At 37.3% G+C, this 21,714-nt stretch overlaps 1 protein-coding gene across 2 annotated transcripts in view; it reads left to right on the top strand.

Moving 5' to 3' along the window:
- The window catches only part of LOC110455966 (WD repeat-containing protein 19-like), a 54,915-nt gene extending 34,461 nt beyond the window's left edge, over positions 1 to 20,454 (top strand). For both annotated transcript variants that reach the window (XM_021506439.1, XM_021506440.1), the window contains 19 exons: positions 349 to 415; positions 673 to 845; positions 3,166 to 3,203; positions 3,884 to 3,981; positions 4,549 to 4,610; positions 5,351 to 5,461; positions 5,749 to 5,987; positions 6,642 to 6,717; positions 7,707 to 7,789; positions 12,654 to 12,794; positions 13,083 to 13,172; positions 13,803 to 13,927; positions 14,378 to 14,487; positions 15,281 to 15,424; positions 15,961 to 16,057; positions 16,506 to 16,712; positions 17,353 to 17,627; positions 18,003 to 18,079; positions 18,500 to 20,454. In XM_021506439.1, the coding sequence (XP_021362114.1) occupies positions 349 to 415; positions 673 to 845; positions 3,166 to 3,203; positions 3,884 to 3,981; positions 4,549 to 4,610; positions 5,351 to 5,461; positions 5,749 to 5,987; positions 6,642 to 6,717; positions 7,707 to 7,789; positions 12,654 to 12,794; positions 13,083 to 13,172; positions 13,803 to 13,927; positions 14,378 to 14,487; positions 15,281 to 15,424; positions 15,961 to 16,057; positions 16,506 to 16,712; positions 17,353 to 17,627; positions 18,003 to 18,079; positions 18,500 to 18,614 (2,328 nt within the window). In that variant the 3' untranslated portion in view covers positions 18,615 to 20,454. The remainder of the gene's footprint in view (positions 1 to 348; positions 416 to 672; positions 846 to 3,165; positions 3,204 to 3,883; positions 3,982 to 4,548; positions 4,611 to 5,350; positions 5,462 to 5,748; positions 5,988 to 6,641; positions 6,718 to 7,706; positions 7,790 to 12,653; positions 12,795 to 13,082; positions 13,173 to 13,802; positions 13,928 to 14,377; positions 14,488 to 15,280; positions 15,425 to 15,960; positions 16,058 to 16,505; positions 16,713 to 17,352; positions 17,628 to 18,002; positions 18,080 to 18,499) is intronic.
- Positions 20,455 to 21,714: the final 1,260 nt, after the last annotated feature.

Here is a 21,714-nt window from a genome sequence, read left to right on the forward strand (position 1 = left end):
TACAGATAATTCTTGAAGCTATCTAGTCATGATCCAACATCTGATGAATGAAATAACTAGTATTGATGTGTCGAAATAAATATCCTCAAGATAATTTATGTTTTTGTCTCCTCTGATCTTCTTAAATAATATCACTAGATTTAGTATCTATCTTCAATGTAAGAGATTAACAGCTACTGTGATATGTTTCCTTATGTTTCAAAATCTTGTAAAGTGTCCAAATGGAGAATCACCTCATAGATTAATTGAACAGCTTCAAATTAGAATTTCCTGTCCCAGAAGCACATAGTGTTTTAGTATTTTGAAACATTGAAATGTAATGTTTAGATGTAACTGTTTTATTTTCAGGGTGTGTTTCTCACTTATGATGAGGAGAAGATCTGTACCTACCTTTACTGTCGGGAGTCTGTTCAAGGTAAACTTCATACAACTGTGTTTCTATTCTTCATATATATTTAATACTTGATTCTGTTAGTGATATGTGTTTTTACGTCTTGATACGAGAAATCTTTGTTTTGGTAGCATTAAAGAATCTGTGTTGGCTTGTACTACTATTCTTCATTTACCAATTGTGAATAAAATAAGTGTGCAGTACTAATTCCTACACATCCAGTTTACCTCTATATTCCCCTTAGAGAACCCCTATTATATATGCTTGTGTTTCCCCTTCAGGGCCCCAGGTAGCCTTTGCAGGTGAGACACGTCTGCCGTACGGCCAGATTCCCATCATGCTGTATAATGGGGAGGTAACTCTACAAACAGAAAGTGGACGACTTGGCACACTCCTCCTGGAAACACACACAGCCCTGTTTTCTGACAACTTAGAGGATATGGAAAAGGAGGTGGTAAGTCAGATACACGTGGAATGAAACGGTGATCAATGGATGAGGTCATTTGTAAGATTCTGAATTTATCACATGTCTTGAGTTGTGTCACTATGCCATTGAAAAAAGGAATTTAAATCTCAACAAATCAACTGATTTATGATTTGAAAAGATTATTTTTTGCTCACCTGGCCCAAAGGGCGGCGTCCGTCCGTCGTCTGTCCGGCATCAACTTTTTACTTCAAACAACTTCTTTTGAATAACCAAGAGGCCCAGGCTGATGAAATTGGCCAGGAGCATGCTAGGATGAAGGGCTACAAAGTTTGTTCAATGAATATTGAATGACCTTTGCCCATTCGCAAGGTCACAGGGGTCAAATATATTAAAATCATTAAACAACTTCTTCTGAATAACCAGAAGGCCCAGGATGATGATATTTGGCCAATAACATGCTAGGATAAGTTTGTTCAAATGAATGACCTTCGCCCATACATTCAAGGTCACGGGGGTCAAATATGTTTAAAATTCTAAACATTTTTTTCTAAATAACCAAAAGGTCTAGGTCGTTGATAATCAGCCAGTAGCATGCTTGGATAAAGGGCTACCAAGTTTGTTCAAGTGACTCATATTCAAGGTCACCGGAGTCAATCGTCTTAAAAACCTTTAAACAACTTCAGCTGTATAACCAAAAGATTCAGGGTGATGAAAGTTGGCCAATAGCATGCGGGGAGGAAGGGCTACCAAGTTTGTTCAAATGAATGACCTTCGCCCATATTCAAGGTCACAGGGGTCAATCATCTTAAAAACCTTTAAACAACTTCTTCTGAATTACCAAAATTTCAAGGGTGATGAAATTTGGCCAGTAGCATGCGGGGAGGAAGGGCTATCAAGTTTGTTCAAACGAATGACCTTCGCCCATTTTCAAGGTCACAGGGGTCAATTGTCTTAAAAACCTGTAAACAACTTCCTCTGTAAAACCAAAACACCCAGGGTGATGATATTTGGTCAGTAGCATGCTGGAATAAAGGGCTACCAAATTTGTTCAAATGAATATTCAAGTTCACATGGGTTAATTGTCTTAAAAACCTTTAAACATCTAGTTCTGAATAACCAAAAGGTCCAGGGTGATGATATTTGACCAAAAGCATGTGGGGATGAAGGGCTACCAAGTTTGTTCAAATGAATGACCTTCGTTCATATTCAAGGTCACAGGGGTCAAATGTCTTGAAAACCTTTAAAGGACTTCTTCTGTATAATTAGAAGGCCCAGGATGATGATATTTGGCCAATAACATGCTGGGATGAAGCACTACTAAGTTTGTTCTAATGAATGACCTTCGTCCATATTCAAGGTCACAGGGGTCAAATATGTTGAAATATTTTAACAACTTCTGTATAACCAAAAGGTCCAGGGTGATGATATGTGGCCAGAAGGATGTTTGCATGAAGGGCTACCAAGTTTGTTCAAATGAATGACCTTGGTCCATATTCAAGGTCACAGGGGTCAAATATGTTGAAATATTTAAACAACTTCTTCTGTATAACCAAAAGATCCAGGCTGATGATATTTGGCTAAAATGATGTTTGCATGAAGGGCTACAAATTTTGTTCAAATGAATGACTTTTGCCCATATTCAAGGTCACAGGGGTCAAATATGTTGAAATCTTGAAACGACTTCTTCTGAATAACTAAAGCATACAGGGTGATTGCTTGTCGATGTGAATGACCTTGACACACTTTCATGGTCACATCTGGTCCATAGTGCATAAATCTTTAAAAGTCATCTTTTCAATAAACAAAAGGTATAAAGTGGTGATACTTGGCAAGTTGCATTCTGGGAGGAAGGGCTTTGAAGTTTGTTCAACTTAATGTCCATGTTTGACTTTCAAGGTCACAGGGGTCAAATGTGTTTTAATCGTTTAACAGTTTCTTCTGAATGACTTGAAGTCAAGACACTGATATTTTTCCTGTAGCTTTATTTTAGTCCACTGTTAAGGTTACAATTGTGAGATTAATACCAGGTAAGCGATGCAGGCCCATTGGGCCTCTTGTTCATGATCTACTGGATGTTTGTAAGTTGAATTGAACAAAAATGAAAAGTACAAGTATCATTGATATTAAATTGTTTTTTCCAGGCTGTGTTATGTTTTGTAATTTTAACTAGAGTTGTAGATAGCTGTTATACATGTTATCTCATATTTAATTTAGGTTCTGTATGTTTGGTGAAAGTTAGGATATTTCGGGGAGATGTCTCTATTTCCTCAAGCTTAGCCATTTCTTAATTTGTAGGCACTGCTTTGATGGAGACATTATATTTAAAAAAAAACTTTTTTCATTTTAGATGAAATCAGCATTACATCAAGGGACCCTTTTGAGAAGGTAACTAAAAGTTGACTAAAATAGGGTTTATGTTACAGTATGATAAACACTCATTACCCTACTGTCTATTTTAGTCATTATACATTTATTGACCTTATTGAAAGGTAACACCAATCTTTGTTTTCTCAAGATAAGATATATTTCATATGATCTGTCAGACAGAGTGACAGATCAGGGCAAAGCCAGATTGAAACATGGTTTATTGAGGGGGAACAAAGAATGGTGTTTCCCTACGACAAGGGCAGTAACTATTTCATTTAATTGAAAACAAAAAGACAATAACAAAGATGTTCAGACCAGAGTGCCATTGTTACTTAGAGCTCATGTGTGATGCATCTTATTCATTTCTTTAGAGAAGCCTTGATCAGACTTGAGTGATTGAGGGAAGCACAATGTTTATTTCCTTGTCGTGTGATTAATACAATCCAATCAGATATGTTGTTATATGAATGATGTGATGTATGATATATAATATTGGTTGTTCAGAAGAAAGTCAAACCTCATTTATTGATGATCATCGCATTATTAAACAGATTCAAAAGATATTGAGTATGTAAATATGAGAGTACTCATGGAATGATTGCGTAAGCCAATTATTGTCAAGTGCATCAAAGTTCAAAAGGTTATGGAATTAATTAATATTTTTGTTTGAAAATTTAAGACATAACAATTCCTTGCAGATTCAAGGACGCCTGGAACTTATGTAGCCAGATGAATGACCTGGTGTGCTGGTTAGAGCTAGGAAGGGGGGCACTGTCCAGTCTGGAAGTGGACTTTGGTCAGTACCAGGCAACACTAATTCTTACAATGATATTCTTAAAACTCAAAAAATCTAGTAAATGTCTAATGATCTTCAGACTATTCAACAGTTGTAGACTGTACATTTTATCTGTCATGCAACAGAAGTTAACAGCTACATATTTGTGTTTTTTTCTGCCTTTACATCTTTAATCAATTGCTGTAAGCTGTGAATGGGAGATGTGACAGCTAGAGGTTTTGATAAATGAAAATCCACCTACATGTATATGGCAGCATTCTGTTGTACTTGTATGTTTTTTGTGTGATGCAGCTACAACAATTATCTGTTTATAATTAGGACAGTGCACATTCAGTAATAAAGTATTAGCTTGTCCACAGAGCTAGTATCAATGGTGATTTTCACTATGATATCACATTGAATATATATACCCGTTGAAATTGATGTCAATTTGTCATATATGGAGATTGATTTAGTAACAGAAAATGTATAAAATGCATCTTTCCTGCTTTAAGATAATGACCGTTTTATATGACACTAGATGCAAGTTTCTAAGTACATTAAAAACATTTGTGCTGTGTGTTGTAGCTATGCGAGTGTACAGGGAGATAGGAGATGTTGGTATGGTCACCTCTCTCCAGCAGATCAAGGTAATTATTCTTAAGGTGTAAAATTAGTTCAACTTTTTAAGACTTGATTGATATTCACATTTACCCTATTCCGTCTTTGCGTATTGCAGAGTTATCTTCTCTTGGGAGCAGGTATTGATTGTAACGTCACTTGTTTGTGAGAGTAACGTCATCAATTTTTGAGAAAACAATGTTATTTTCTTGCACAAACCAATGACGTAACAATCAATACCTGCTCCCAAGAAAAGATAACTCTGCAATACGCAAAGACGGAATATTTGTAGAGATAAAATATTCAAAGAAGTGAAAAACCAACAGATTATAATTGTACCAGGTCTCAGGTTATGAACTGAGAACAGATATATAACTCTACAGTTCTAATGGAGAGTTGAGTTTGGGGTTGGAGCATTACTCTAATGTGACTATAACCTCGCTAAGACATGTACACCTTTCTAGAGAAAGGGATACATGGCGACACTAGCCTAGGTTCCTACTAACTAGGATAGGCTGCAACTGTTGGGCTAGGAATACTTTCCAGAAACAGGGATATGCTGTGACCAGTATGTAGGTATGCTAGGTTCATAGAAACTTGAAACATAGATATTGACAATGTATAACTTCTTGGATAGGTTTCTAGGATCAAGGATACACTGTGAACACTGGTTAAGAAACTTTTCCCCTAGAAACAGGGATATGCTATGACCACTATGCTATGCAACACTTATCTATACTTTACCAAGTACTTGTGTGTTCTGTTGTAGCACCTAGAGGACAGGAATCTACTGTCTGGTTACATAGCCATGTTCCTGGCAGAGTTTAACCTGGCGCAGGATCTGTTCCTGGCCTCGGGGAAACCACTGGCTGCACTAGAGGTGGGTTTTCTTGATTTAGCTAGAGGCTCTGGTAAAGTTGAGGATATTATATTACATACATGATTCAGAAGTGCCTGGGCGTATTTGCATCCACTCAAAAACTGTACACTCGTGGATTTATATTTGGTTGAATAGATTAAATGTGAGGTTTTGTTTATGTTCCGTACTTAAAAGTGACTCCATGTATGATTGTTCAAAGAGAAAACCCCCAGAAAAAATAGATTTGAAAGATATCTGATATGAAATGTACACCTCACACCTATGAAATATGCTCACATCCCTGACAGATGCGGCGAGACTTGCTGCACTGGGACAGTGCCCTCCAGCTGGCCAAGGCTCTCGCTCCTGAACAGATTCCCTACATCTCACGAGAATATGCCCAACAGCTGGAATTTACTGGGGACTACATGAATGCCTTGTCACATTACGAAAAAGGTGTGACACGACAAGAGAAGGATCGCGAGCATGATGAGGTCTGTGCCGCGGGGATAGCCCGTATGTCTATCAGGATGGGAGATATTCGTAGGTAGGAAACAGCCACAGAAATGTCACAGTCATATTGATGCTACAGGTTGACTTTGAAGTTAGGTATAATCGCAAACCCACAATCTCACCTTTCTAATGATGCTACTGGAGTGTTTAAAGCATGTTAAGAAATTGCTAATGGCGTGGGTGGATTTCTGTGTTGAGCTCAAATGAGAATGTAAAGCAGTATTACTTGGTCCATTATCACATGTAGATTTTGCCGGAATGAGGGTTTCCTGAAGGTAGCTTTTAAAGGAATGATAAAATTGTATAACAATCATGTTACCAAAGTATATACCAACCTACAGACATTTTCTAAAGAACGATAACTTAAGGTTAATCCATGATGATACTTTGGTATATGTATGTTATTTAGACCTTTTCATAGAAATGGGTGAGATTCCTATACTTTAACCATACATGTACTGTTATATACAGATCTAAACCTGATTTGCTTTAAAGCATTATTTGGACCAGATAGACCAAGCTAAAAATATGGAAAAAATGAAAACTATTTTTAATGTAGATTTAATACAAAACTATTGTAATGTGCATAAAAAGTCAGAATAACTCATGCTGAATATAACCAACAGCTACATTCAAGTTTTCCTTTCTTGCATAAATGGTCTTATGACTCTTATGTTTGTTTCTATAGGGGAGTTAACATGGCCCTGAAGATGCCCAGTAGGATACTGAAGAAGGAGTGTTCCACCATACTGGAAGGAATGAAGGTAAGTGTTCCATGATGGATCCTCAAGGTTAAAGATTATACAAAAGCCCTAGATTTCCTTTGAATTCCCTTAAAGTTTTATAGCTTGACAGAAATTATCAAATATAGCCTGTATAATGTATTTCTGCATTGAAGACTGTGTATTTGTTATGCTGGAATCTAAAACCATTGTGTGTTTCATTGTAGCCTGAGTATTATCGTGAATGTTGGCACCCCAAACTGCATTTGTTTTCAGTGAAATTCAGGGGAAGATATACCATCACTCCACACAGAAATCTATCTCTGTTTACAATATAATTATGTGTACAACAGCTGGCATACAGGAAATATTTCTGGCAAATCAGTCCAAACTTCATTATTCTAAAAAGGAAGTCTGAAAATACTAGGTGAATGTGTAAACTGAATGCTGTATTTTATCTAATTAGTGCCTGGGGTAAAACATAGCAAAAAGTGTAGCACAGTGTATAAAAATGAAGTGTGAGTATGTATTTCAAACAGGCACTGTATTCAGTTACCTACATGTTTAAACAGAAATTGTGATCAGACAATGTGTTTGAAAATGATATCTTGCATGATTGATCCAAAACAGCAGCATTTTATAAGAATTAGGTATTTGTGGCATTGGTTTAGGCAGGGAGGGCTAGTTATATGGTATTCATATCAGCAAAAATAGGAAAGGGGCTCATATATAGAAATATGGGCACCGATTTGATACATGGATTTATTATGCCTGATAGGATTGTACAATCCTTGGGTTGTCAGCTCATTGCAAATACATAATACACACATTACATAATACACACATTATATAATACACATATACATTTAGTCAAGTCAGATCAGATTGAGTATGGATTTGATAGGATTAGCCTGATAAGGTTTTAGGATTTAAATGAATTAATCCAAACCAGAATTTTATTCAAAGAATTAAGCATGATAGCAGCAGCAAAATGTGAATACTCTCAGTTACACCAAACTTTTTAATTTCAGCAATGGCAGGAAGCAGCCATGTTGTACGAACATGGAGGTTACTACGACAAAGCAGCATCTGTCTACATCCGCAGTAAAAACTGGTGAGTTGTACTTCAGTGTCTCATTGAGACAGAGTAAGGGGCAGTTCTATCATACTTCAGTGTCTCATTGAGACAGAATAAGGAGGCAGTTCTATCATACTTCAGTGTCTCAGTGAGACAGAGTAAGGGGCAGTTCTATCATACATCAGTGTCTGATTGAGGCAGAGTAAGGGGCAGTTCTATCATACTTTAGTGTCTCACTGAGACAGAGTAAGGGGGCAGTTCTATCATACTTCAGTGTCTCATTGAGGCAGAGTAAGGGGGCAGTTCTATCATACTTCTGTGTCCTACTTAGACAGAGTAAGGGGGCAGTTCTATCATACTTCAGTGTCTCATTGAGGCAGAGTAAGGGGCAGTTCTATCATAATTCAGTGTCTCATTGAGACAGAGTAAAGGGCAGTTCTATCATACTTTAGTGTCTCATTGAGACAGAATAAGGGGGCAGTTCTATCATACTTCGGTGTCTCATTGAGACAGAGTAAGGGGGCAGTTCTGTCATACTTCAGTGTCTCATTGAGACATAGTAAGGGGGCAGTTCTATCAAACTTCAGTGTCTCATTGAGACAGAGGAAGGGGCAGTTCTATCATGCTTCAGTGTCTCATTGAGACAGAATAAGGAGGCAGTTCTATCATACTTCAGTGGCTCATTGAGACAGAGTAAGGGGGCAGTTTTATCATACTTCAGTGTCTCATTGAGACTGAGTAAGGGGCAGTTCTATCATACTTAAGTGTCTCATTGAGGCAGAGTAAGGGGCAGTTCTATCATAATTCAGTGTCTCATTGAGACAGAGTAAGGGAGCAGTTCTATCATCCTTCAGTGTCTCATTGAGACAGAGTAAAGGGCAGTTCTATCATACTTTAGTGTCTCATTGAGACAGAGTAAGGGAGCAGTTCTATCATCCTTCAGTGTCTCATTGAGACATAGTAAGGGGGCAGTTCTATCAAACTTCAGTGTCTCATTGAGACAGAGTAAGGGAGCAGTTCTATCATCCTTCAGTGTCTCATTGAGACAGAGTAAGGGAGCAGTTCCATCATACTTCAGTGTCTCATTGAGACTGAGTAAGGGGCAGTTCTATCATACTTCACTGTCTCATTGAGACAGAGTAAGGGGGCAGTTTTATCATACTTCAGTGTCTCATTGAGCCAGAGTAAGGGGCAGTTCTATCATAATTCAGTGTCTCATTGAGACAGAGTAAGGGAGCAGTTCCATCATACTTCAGTGTCTCATTGAGACATAGTAAGGGGGCAGTTCTATCAAACTTCAGTGTCTCATTGAGACACAGTAAGGGGCAGTTCTATCATACTTTAGTGTCTCATTGAGACAGAGTAAGGGAGCAGTTCCATCATACTTCAGTGTCTCATTGAGACAGAGGAAGGGGCAGTTCTATCATGCTTCAGTGTCTCATTGAGACAGAGTAATGGTCAGTTCTATCATACTTCAGTGTCTCAGTGAGACAGAGTAAGGGGCAGTTCTATCGTACTTCAGTTGCTCATTGAGACAGAGTAAGGGGCAGGTCTATCATACTTCAGTGTCTCATTGAGACATAGTAAGGGGGCAGTTCTATCAAACTTCAGTGTCTCATTGAGACACAGTAAGGGGCAGTTCTATCATACTTTAGTGTCTCATTGAGACAGAGTAAGGGAGCAGTTCTATCATCCTTCAGTGTCTCATTGAGACATAGTAAGGGGGCAGTTCTATCAAACTTCAGTGTCTCATTGAGACACAGTAAGGGGCAGTTCTATCATACTTCACTGTCTCATTGAGACAGAGTAAGGGGGCAGTGCTATCATACTTCAGTGTCTCATTGAGACATAGTAAGGGGGCAGTTCTATCAAACTTCAGTGTCTCATTGAGACACAGTAAGGGGCAGTTCTATCATACTTCAGTGTGTCATTGAGACAGAATAAGGAGGCAGTTATATCATACTTCAGTGTCTCATTGAGTCAGAGTAAGGGGCAGTTCTATCATAATTCAGTGTCTCATTGAGACAGAGTAAAGGGCAGTTCTATCATACTTTAGTGTCTCATTGAGACAGAATAAGGAGGCGGTTCTATCATACTTCAGTGTCTCATTTAGACAGAATAAGGGGGCAGTTCTATCATACTTCAGTGTCTCATTTAGACAGAATAAGGGGGCAGTTCTATCATACTTCGGTGTCTCATTGAGACAGAGTAAGGGAGCAGTTCTATCATACTTCAGTGGCTCATTGAGACAGAGTAAGGGGGCACTTCTATCATACTTCAGTGTCTCATTTAGACAGAGTAAGGGGGCAGTTCTATCGTACTTCAGTGTCTCATTGAGACAGAATAAGAAGGCAGTTCTATCATACTTCAGTGTCCCATTGAGACAGAATAAGGAGGCAGTTCTATCATAATTCAGTGTCTCATTGAGACAGAGTAGGGGGCAGTTCTATCATACTCCAGTGTCTCATTGAGACAGAGTAAGGGGGCAGTTCTATCGTACTTCAGTGTCTCATTGAGACTGAGTAAGGGGCAGTTCTATCATACTCCAGTGTCTCATTGAGACAGCGTAAGGGGGCAGTTCTATCATACTTCAGTGTCCCATTGAGACAGAATAAGGAGGCAGTTCTATAATACTTCAGTGTCTCATTGAGACAGAGTAAAGGGCAGTTCTATCATACTTTAGTGTCTCATTGAGAAAGAGTAAGGGGCAGTTCTATCATACTTTAGTGTCTCATTGAGACAGAATAAGGGGGCAGTTCTATCATACTTCGGTGTCTCATTGAGACAGAGTAAGGGGGCAGTTCTATCATACGTCTGTGTCCTACTTAGACAGAGTAACGGGGCAGTTCTATCATACTTCAGTGTCCCATTGAGACAGAATAAGGAGGCAGTTATATCATACTTCAGTGTCTCATTGAGGCAGAGTAAGGGGCAGTTCTATCATAATTCAGTGTCTCATTGAGACAGAGTAGGGGGCAGTTCTATCATACTCCAGTGTCTCATTGAGACAGCGTAAGGGGGCAGTTCTATCATACTTCGGTGTCTCATTGAGACAGAGTAAGGGGGAGTTCTATCATACTTCAGTGTCTCACTGAGACAGAGTAAGGGGGCAGTTCTGTCATACTTCAGTGTCTCATTGAGACATAGTAAGGGGGCAGTTCTATCATACTTCAGTGTCCCATTGAGACAGAATAAGGAGGCAGTTCTATAATACTTCAGTGTCTCATTGAGACAGTAAGGGGCAGTTCTATCGTACTTCAGTGTCTCATTGAGACAGAGGAAGGGGCAGTTCTATCATGCTTCAGTGTCTCATTGAGACAGAGTAAGGGAGCAGTTCTATCATCCTTCAGTGTCTCATTGAGACAGAGTAGGGGGCAGTTCTATCATACTCCAGTGTCTCATTGAGACAGAGTAAGGGGGAGTTCTATCATACTTCAGTGTCTCACTGAGACAGAGTAAGGGGGCAGTTCTGTCATACTTCAGTGTCTCATTGAGACATAGTAAGGGGGCAGTTCTATCAAACTTCAGTGTCTCATTGAGACAGAGGAAGGGGCAGTTCTATCATGCTTCAGTGTCTCATTGAGACAGAATAAGGAGGCAGTTCTATCATACTTCAGTGTCTCATTGAGACAGAATAAGGAGGCAGTTCTATCATACTTCAGTGTCTCATTGAGACAGAGTAAGGGGGCAGTTCTATCATACTTTAGTGTCTCATTGAGAAAGAGTAAGGGGCAGTTCTATCATACTCCAGTGTCTCATTGAGACAGAGTAAAGGGCAGTTCTATCATACTTTAGTGTCTCATTGAGAAAGAGTAAGGGGCAGTTCTACCATACTTCAGTGTCTCATTAAGACAGAGTAAGGGGCAGTTCTATCATACTTCAGTGTCTCATTGAGACATAGTAAGGGGGCAGTTCTATCAAACTTCAGTGTCTCATTGAGACACAGTAAGGGGCAGTTCTATCATACTTCAGTGTCTCGTTGAGACATAGTAAGGGGCAGTTCTATCATACTTTAGTGTCTCATTGAGACAGAGTAAGGGGGCAGTTCTATCATACTTCAGTGTCTCATTGAGACAGAGTAAAGGGCAGTTCTATCATACTTTAGTGTCTCATTGAGAAAGAGTAAGGGGCAGTTCTATCATACTTCAGTGTCTCATTGAGACAGAGTAAGGGGCAGTTCTATCATACTTCGGTGTCTCATTGAGACAGAGTAAGGGGCAGTTCTATCATACTTCGGTGTCTCATTGAGACAGAGTAAGGGGCAGTGCTATCATACTTCAGTGTCTCATTGAGACAGAGTAAGGGGGCAGTTCTATCGTACTTCAGTGTCTCATTGAGACAGAGTAATGGTCAGTTCTATCATACTTCAGTGTCTCATTGAGACAGTAAGGGGCAGTTCTATCGTACTTCAGTGTCTCATTGAGACAGAGTAATGGTCAGTTCTATCATACTTCAGTGTCTCATTGAGACAGAGTAAGGGGGCAGTTCTATTGTGAAAAAAAACCTTTTTTTTTTTTTTTTTTAAATTTTCTCTGTTGTTAAATCTGTTCCTCTATGCATCACTTTGTCATACAGTAGGCATTTCTCTTATACTCTTTTAGTAGTGAGTACTTCTAGTGATGACAAAGTCATACATACTGAAATAGAGTCACATGCCTCACTGTAAACAGAGTGTTTTGTTAATGTCCTACCAAAGTTGTCTTCAGGGAATTCAACTAAAGATCTCGACACATCATTCTCAATTATTAAAAAAGTGAAAAAGTTAGTAACAAGACCACAATCATGTAGAATACTGAATGTACAATAAAAAGATTTGGTAAGTGCAAAAAAATATCTGAAGACTATTTTTCACAGCGAAATGTGGAATAAAAAATTAAAAGTCCACTATATTTTTTTACAGGAACAAGGTTGGAGAGCTTTTGTCGCACATTACCTCCCCAAAAATCCATGCCCAGTACGCTAAGGCTAAAGAAGCAGATGGACGCTACAAGGAGGCTGCAGAGGCCTACAAACAGGCCAAGGACTGGGACAATGTCATCAGGTACTGGGCTTCTTTTCTATTCCTAGCCAGATCAGATATCTTTCTCTCCTGATCTAACACAAGTATTTTAATACCTGTTTTTGAAAGTTCTTTTTCATACTGCTCAAAACTCAGTATTTGGAAACTTCAACCAGGTGACCTGGAATATGTACCACAGAGCCCTTTTGATTATTTATCAGAAGATAAGTACTTTCACTTGTCAGAGTTTGATTAAATTATGTTGTGCTTTATAAAAAGACCAAATTTATATTGTTCAACTCATGGAACAATAATTCACAATATTTTCAGGATAAACTTGGACTACCTGCAGAACCCTGAGGAAGCTGTGAGGATTGTACGTGAAATCCAGTCTATAGAGGGAGCCAAGATGGTGGCTAAGTAAGTATCCTGTTATTGTGTCGGTGTAACTAATGTCAACAAGTTGTACTGTGTGAACATTTGTGAATAAGCGGTGCAGTGATTAGAACTGAATGAAAGTTATCCAGATAGTTAGGACAGCAACACACTTGTATAGATCTGATAACATTTTTTGTATGGTGGCGTGAGGTGTCTAAAATATTTAACATTTGTGTAGTGGGTCCCTGGAGAAAGTTGTGTACAAGTTTTAAATTTACTTTGATAAATGCTTGCCATTAGGTATCAATTGCTTGATAAAAAAATGTTTATATTTCAGTGTTTTGAGAGCCTTTGTATGTCAATATGTCATAATGAAATATTCACACGTCTGCTTACTGACATATTTTATTCGGCACTGTAATTAAACTTCCGTAAATTTAAATTATTTTGCCTGTGTATGTTTCAGAATAATTGATAATACACATGTATACGAATTTCATTATTTGTGGTGTCAGTAAAATGTCTGATGGGACAATACGAAATATGAAATAATATTCATATCATCAGTACTTTTATGTGTATAGCACATATAGATGATTAGGAAGTGTGAGAAATTGTCATTTGTGTCAAGTCAGTGTCGGGTTGTTACAACGGCTCATTCTTTTTTATCAGGTTTTTCCAGAAGTTGAATGACTATTCATCTGCTATCCAGTTCTTGGTCATGTCTAAGTGTAACGACGAGGCATTCCAGCTGGCTCAGACACACAATCAGATGGAAACATATGCCGATATCATTGGTAGGTCACCTGTAAAATAGCAAATAAAGAATAATATCGGAAATTAATGTATGTTATGTAGCAGATACACATATTTCGTAAAAGAATTTTTCAGAATGCACATTGTCAATTCTTTAACACTTAATTCTGGAGAAAAAGAAAAAAAAATCCAGAATTCCGCTGTGCTTTTACTGGCAACATGACGTAAAAGTGATTATTGTGAGCATTTGATCACAATTTGCTTACAATGATATTTTATTTTATATAAATGGGGAATAATTCAAATCATATTGTGAATCATGCTGGAAATTTCATACAAATTAAACAAAATTAGATGTCAATGAAATTGATGCAAAGTTACAGATGAATGTATAAAATGAAGAAGTTCACTGCACTGTTCAAATCTTACACAGTGAAATGTATTGTTTTGCCACTTGAAATTGTCTGACGGACAGTATACTGTGTCCCTAGGTCCGGATGCTACCCCGGAGGACTACCAGAGCATTGCCCTGTTCTTTGAGAATGAGAAGAACCACTTCCTGTCCGGAAAATTTTTCCTTCTCAGTGGACAGTATAGTAGGGTGAGGAAATAATAGATCATGTTCTGAAACATTGAAAATAATGTGTTTGACTGTTACAACAGAAACTAATTTGTAGAATATATTTATAATATAGACATGACTTCTCCATCCACTAAAATCATGCATGAAATCTAAAGAGTTCTGCTCTCAATATATAAATCTTCTCTGCTGCCTTGAATTTTTTTAATAAGACTTTTTTGTTACAATTTGCAAATATTACAATAAGACGAGTTGGTTGTCTTTGATGAATATCAAAAGAATCCTGTTGTAGGTGGAAAAAAATGACAGGCTTTGAATTTGAGTGTAGCTCCTCTTTAAACTTCATAGGACAGGTATCTACCTAGTGATTGGCTAGGTTTTCATACCTGAAACTAATCAAATAGCTTACCATGAGCATTCAATTTTGTCATAACATGCCAAGGGTGCACAGATGATACGTGTGTCGAGAGCAGAACCCTTAGATTTCAAGGATGCCTAAATACGAAAGCTTCAATTTTATTCTGGTTGAATTGATAGACAGTGGGAATATTTAGTTTTCTCCTAACATTTATCATATAAGTCGATTACTGTATATAATCATGCTTATTGTTAATTAAGATCAGCTAACTATTGCATTTCAAGTGAGTTTATACTTCATTGAATTAATGATCACATAAGTATGAAGTTGATTGGTTTGTTCGAAAATGTCCTGCTTGGGATGAAACCCAAAGGTCCTGGCTTAAAAGTCAGACTGCTGTGCTTATGTGCACTATTATTTATGACGGGATATATCCTAACTTTTATCTATTTACAGGCAATGAAGCACTTCCTGCGGTGTAGTGGAGAGGATGGCAGGGCTATAGAGCTAGCTATAGAGACAGTTGGACGAGCCAATGACACGCAGCTCACTAGACAGCTCATAGACTTCCTCATGGGAGAGACTGACAACATTCCTAAGGTAATGACAGCTCACTAGACAGCTCATAGACTTCCTCATGGGAGAGACTGACATCATTCCTAAGGTAATGACAGCTTATTATATAGCTCATATATATCCTGATTGGGGAGACTGACATCATTCCTAAGTAAATGACTGTGTACTATATAGCTCATATATATCCTGATTGGGGAGACTGACATCATTCTTAAGTAAATGACAGTTTACTATATAGCTCATATTTATCCTGATTGGGGAGACTGACATCATTCCTAAGTAAATGACAGTTTACTATATAGCTCATATATATCCTGATTGGAGAGACTGACATCATTCCTAGATAAAGACCACACATACATTTGAAATAGTACCAGTGTGTGCCCAAATTGTGGGTGGAGTTCTAGCATACATTAAGCGAGGAATTTCAAAATCTGGTTACCAACAAATACCTCACTCTGTATGGAATTATTTTGGCAGATAATACTTGTTGCTTTATATATATCCTTGTATGAACAAGTTTTCTATAATAATTGATAATTGATGTGTTATCATTGTAGGATGCTAAGTACCTATTCCGCCTCTACATGGCCCTGAAACAGTACAGGGAGGCTGCGCGTACTGCCATCATTATCGCTCGTGAGGAGCAGAACGCTGGTGAGTTTATACCTTCAAAACACGAAAAGTTTAACAATATTTATGCTTTGAACACAATACTTTGAACATTGTTCTTATTTTGAACATATTTAGGAGATAAGTTTATTATATAAACCAAGTTTATAACGAAGTCAAGGGTAGGTACACAGTAAATAATCAGTTTGTTGTTGTATAATTAATATATTATATTAACACAGAAAGTGAGCTTGTTGTAAGGTTATATTATGATGTATTGTTGACTCAGGAACTTAAAGTTTGTTACTGTCAAAGTTGATTGGACCATGATTAAAAAAAAAAAAATGAAGTTTCAGTTCTACATTTGTATCTTGAGTTAAACACATATAGATGCATTTCTATGGACCAAAATAAAGAATTTGAGACTGGGTCTTTGTGATAGCATATCTCATAAAAAAGAATGTTGACTGTACAATATTACCTTTATGTTTAGGTAACTATCGTAATGCTCACGACGTGCTGTTCAGTATGTACCAGGAGTTGAAGGAGCAGAAGATCAAGATCCCAGCAGAAATGGGCACCAACCTGATGATTCTACACAGCTACATCCTTGTCAAGATCCACGTCAAACACGGCGACCATCTCAAGGGCGCTAGAATGCTCATACGTGTGGCTAACAACATCAGTAAATTCCCTTCACGTGAGTCTAAATTCTTGCATAAGTACTATAAATCAGATGTCCTGTCAAAAATCTTTTGAGACAAAACTGTTTATTTCATTCATTGGCATTAAAATACATATTAGTTATGAAGTACAAAACCCCAGGAAATATTTGATAATTAATATCAACATTGAATTGTCATCCCCTTAATCACTGATTTTACCATTCAGGCATAAAAACAACAGTCATACGAAAGTTAAATAATATATCGTAACCAAGAGATATCAAAATATGTATTGAAAAGATGAGTTAAATGATATCAGATCTGCACATAATGTGGCTAGTTGCAGTGCATTTAAAGTTGACAATCTGTTACCGAATTTTGACAGTGGTTAAAATGAAACCATTTGTTGAACACCTTGTATATTAATCCAATAAAATGTCAACACTGTAGACAGAGTGTTGGAATGGGCTGATGGATCTGGTGTTAACAAGACTGATCAGATATACACTAAGGCTGATGGCTTATAATCATTGTCGGAGATGTCCTTACTTAAAAAAATACATCTTGACAACAGATCAAAATTATTTTATTGTGGACTCGTGGTTCCTGCATTGTAAAATGTATCTATAATGTCACATAATGTTATTTGAACCAACATATTTTGTTTCCTTACAGATATTGTGCCTATTCTCACGTCTACTGTTATTGAGTGTCACAGAGCTGGCCTGAAAAATTCCTCCTTCAGTTACGCTGCCATGTTGATGAGACCAGAGTACAGAAATCAGATCGACCTTAAGTTTAAGAAGAAGATAGAGATGATTGTCCGTAAGCCAGATAAGACAGAGGAGGAGGAACCCTTAACACCATGTCCCTATTGTGGTTTTCAGTTACCCGAGACAGACCTCACATGTCCAGAGTGTAAAAATAGCCTACCCTACTGTACAATCACAGTAAGTGTAAAAATAGATGTTTTTATACTGTAGTCAACAATTTATAAAATACCTCATTCTCTAGTCAGTGAGTGTAAAATAGTATACTGTAGTTAGCAAGTGTAAAAATAACTTACTGTAGTCAGTGAGTGTAAAAATATCTCAAATTGTACAGTCACATCAAGTGTAAAAATATAATCTCATATTGCACAGTCAGCATTATGGTAAAAACATCATCCCATACTTTTTATACCTTAGACTTACTGTTGCATTGAAAGCAGGATTTGAATATATTTTAATATATCTTTAAATAGTCCTTTTGGAACTTATAGTTATCGTCAATAACTCAATTCTTTTAATTTGAAAGAGTTTGATTAGAGTCATATTTGTTTTCAGGGTCGACATCTCGTCAAAGATGACATGGCTGCCTGCCCTAAGTGTGACTTCCCAGGATTATTTTCTGAATTTATAAGGTTTGTTTCGATGAAAAATGTTGTTATATTCCAAGTTAATGCTATATTTCATCCCCCAGATGTTCACAAATTCAAAGTGAAATGAAATAAAATTCAAAGTATATCTGCCTGGAGATATGGGGTTCTGCCTGGAGATACGGGGTTCTGCCTAGTTCTGCCTGGAGATATGGGGTTCTGCCTAGTTCTGCCTGGAGATATGGGGTTCTGCCTGAGATATGGGGTTCTGTCTGGAGATATGGGGTTCTGCCAGGAGATACGGGGTTCTGTCTGTTCTCTATATATGTTAATATGTTTGCCTCGTTTGTTACTTTTAATTCTCAACAGATTTTCCTATAAAATCAACTATGTGCAGCCTTTATCAGACTTTATTTTGACTTTTTGAAGATATCTTGGAGAAATTCTTATTTTTATTGTTTTTAGGTTATTGGAGATAGAAGACAGTTGTCCTATGTGTACAGAGAAGGTCATCAAGGAGAACATACAGAAAGTGACCGACACACAGCATTACCTGACCCCTGAGGAGGGTACCGAGTGATGTCACAGCCTTGTACTAACTTGTCGGCTTAGATCCCGAACAGACTGAACAACAGCAAGTGAACTGTGACTGACTAAACATGTACAACATGTACACAGACTGAACACATACAGACTGAATTGAGTTTTATCATGGTCCTAGCTATAAGTAACGTTTTAAAGCAAATAAATCTTGTAAATACCCTGTTAAAAAGTGTAAAGCAATGTTAGCAGTCTATGGAGTATCAAAGTTAAATTCACTGCTTGACCTGTTACTGGTTGTAAAGGTTCTGATATATTCTGACATTATTTATTGATACATTCCATATTTCATGCTTTACAAACTATTTCTGCATAATGAAATCCCTGATTTGTAGCTACCGGTATTGTGTTGGAAATTGTGAACAAAATATTTATGATTTAACATAATACATCTAATTGTATTAAAAACTGTTTAGTGTTATTAAGAATGTGTTCTGAGCAACTATTGTGTTTAGCAAATATTCCAGTTGAGAAACCGTCCTTTTATCACCAGTGAAGAGATTTGCTGTTTTAGGTTTTAAATGTTAGTTTACAAGTGACAGATTTCTTTGGTAATTACCTGTTTCCTAGGTAGTGGTAAATTCATATTTATATATATAATGTTTTAATTAGGAGTTAGTTTTTTTCAGACAAAGATGGAAAATGTATTAAATTTGAATTTGATACCAATATGTGACACGTTAATAGTGGGAAAAGTACTGATTTTCAAATAAATTTCCTCAGACTTAAAGGTATAATTGAAATTTTGGTCGATGTACTTTTCTCTCAAACTTGAAATATTTAATCCCTCTTTAGGTCAAGTTCCCGTTGTCACTCCAGCATTACAATAAACTTTTAAGCCCTATAGCACCGCTATATTAAACAAATATTGGTAGAACTTTTCTACTGAGTTAAACTCGTACTGTTATATTTATTTATAGCATGTGTACAATTGTTTAATGCAATGAAATGCTCACACAAAAATTAATTACAAATCTACAAGTAAATAGAATGAACTGACGTCAACAATTGTTTTTGTAAATGAAGACTGCATGAAATGTAATGTGTTCAGCTGGTGAGCCTGATTGAAATTGATTCTTGTGTCGGAAAAAAACTGTCCATTTAAGGCTATTTCAAAGTCTATTATGGTTGATATTTTTAGATATAGTTGTGCATTATGGTTGAAAATAATTTGAGATATTTGGTCGGAATAGTCTTCTACAGACAACAGAAAGATTAATTTAAAAATATTTTACACCAGATTGAATTACTGATTGGAACTGATCTGTAAATTGGGAATTGATAGATCTGATTGTATATGTAAATAAGAAGAGTATTCTTGCTAACTTATATTTTTATTTCTTCATATTTTTTTTTCTGATGTTCACGTACAAGTTATCAGGTGTAGTTTTCAATTTTAAAAGATTACAGAAATACAATGTATTGCACATTTGTGAATTTGTAGTGAGAATGTCATCAGCACTTCATTTTCAAGTAAAATTTAATACTGGGAAACCGTTTGTCGTAGTAGTGCTACTTTTGCCGTACAAATAAGATAGAATACATTTTGTCATCCGCTTTGATATTTGTAAATTTTTGTAATAAAAGGAAAAAAAGAAAGTTTAATTTTGTGCCAGTTTTAGCAACTTAATATTTCGTGCCTCTCTTAACCGTCCAAACATAACTTTATGTACTATTGTGATAGACCAATTCTGTTGTTATTGAAGATCTGACCATTTAAAAGAATTGTATGTGATATAATACGTCTGTGATTACAAGAAATTATGCTGAACTTTCAGTGGTTGTTTGTTATTTATGTGTGCATAGGAAATAAATGTTTTTTTCCCTTCAAAAAGATGAGTTTACACGCAAATGTTTTATCAGATAAGCAGAGGATTAATGGGTTGTTTCAGACCACTTGACAATGTAAGACTGGGTTGTGTCAAAACCCATACAGGAAAACAAGGATTAACGAAAAAGTACTGCAAACTTACCATCTAGCAGTGCTTAGCTCCTACCAACGAAATAGAGGGTGATTATCATCTGTGATCTGAACGCTAAGGTCGAGATTAAAATGTAAAATATGAGAGTGAGAAGGGAATCCATAGATGTTCAGACATCTATTATAATTGAAGGCGCCTGATTTATTTCAGTATAAACTGCAGTTTGTCGGTGGTATCATTTTCCGACTCGCTAGGTGAAAGAGCTGTCAATCAAATTAACCACGGGACCGTCAATGGAAAGAAACAGCGATCATGCAACAGTGACTACGATCTTGAAGGCTGTATATTTCCAAGCTGAAATATTCTACCAACAAAAAGAGCTTTGTTCTGGCACTGTGTAACAGGTCTAGTGTGCTGTTGGATATGAGCGAGGAGGGGGAGAATGATGTAGACAGGAAATATAACATTATCAAGATTATTAACTGATCCCGAGTTGATTACTGAAAGAGATGGAGCATGGAATGAGTAACACCCGCCGCATGGCAAATGATAACCAAGAGAAAGGTTCTCATCTTCAAGCCTCCAAGACCACCACAGCAAACGAATGAGGCATATCTCTAAAGATATAGAATTTATAAGAAGTGCCAGAAGGCAAACAAAAGGGCCATGTAAAAGGTCTGCTCACACAGGTAATTCTGACCGCAAAAACAGGCGAGTTGGGTGCTGCAGAGCCTTTCACCATGACGACTAGGGGTTGATTCCTCGATCGGACGTGAAAACGTATTTGGTCACCTGCCCGACCACATGGGTGTTCTCTTGGTTCTCAGGTTTCCCACCCACATTAAGATCCTTGAGCACTTCTATCTGGACCAACAAAAGTTTAGTTGAAAACATTCTTTCACAATGATTGTAAGCTTTATTAAGTATACGTAGGAAGGGGAGTGCTTAAATAAAAGACCACCAAGCGTCTTTCCGTCGAATGCGTCATTTAATCGATCGAGAACAAAGGTGGCAAAACGCTCACAAGAGAGCATGAACAACCAGAAAGGTTGACTCAATACCATCAGGTGGTACTGGACGTCATGTACAGACGATCCAGCAAACCACACTCCAACCATTGGCATCTTTGATGATAACACATGTGCACTTGCTACTGAG

Source organism: Mizuhopecten yessoensis, unplaced genomic scaffold (assembly GCF_002113885.1).
Source record: "Mizuhopecten yessoensis strain PY_sf001 unplaced genomic scaffold, ASM211388v2 scaffold8447, whole genome shotgun sequence".
Classification (NCBI taxonomy): domain Eukaryota; kingdom Metazoa; phylum Mollusca; class Bivalvia; order Pectinida; family Pectinidae; genus Mizuhopecten; species Mizuhopecten yessoensis.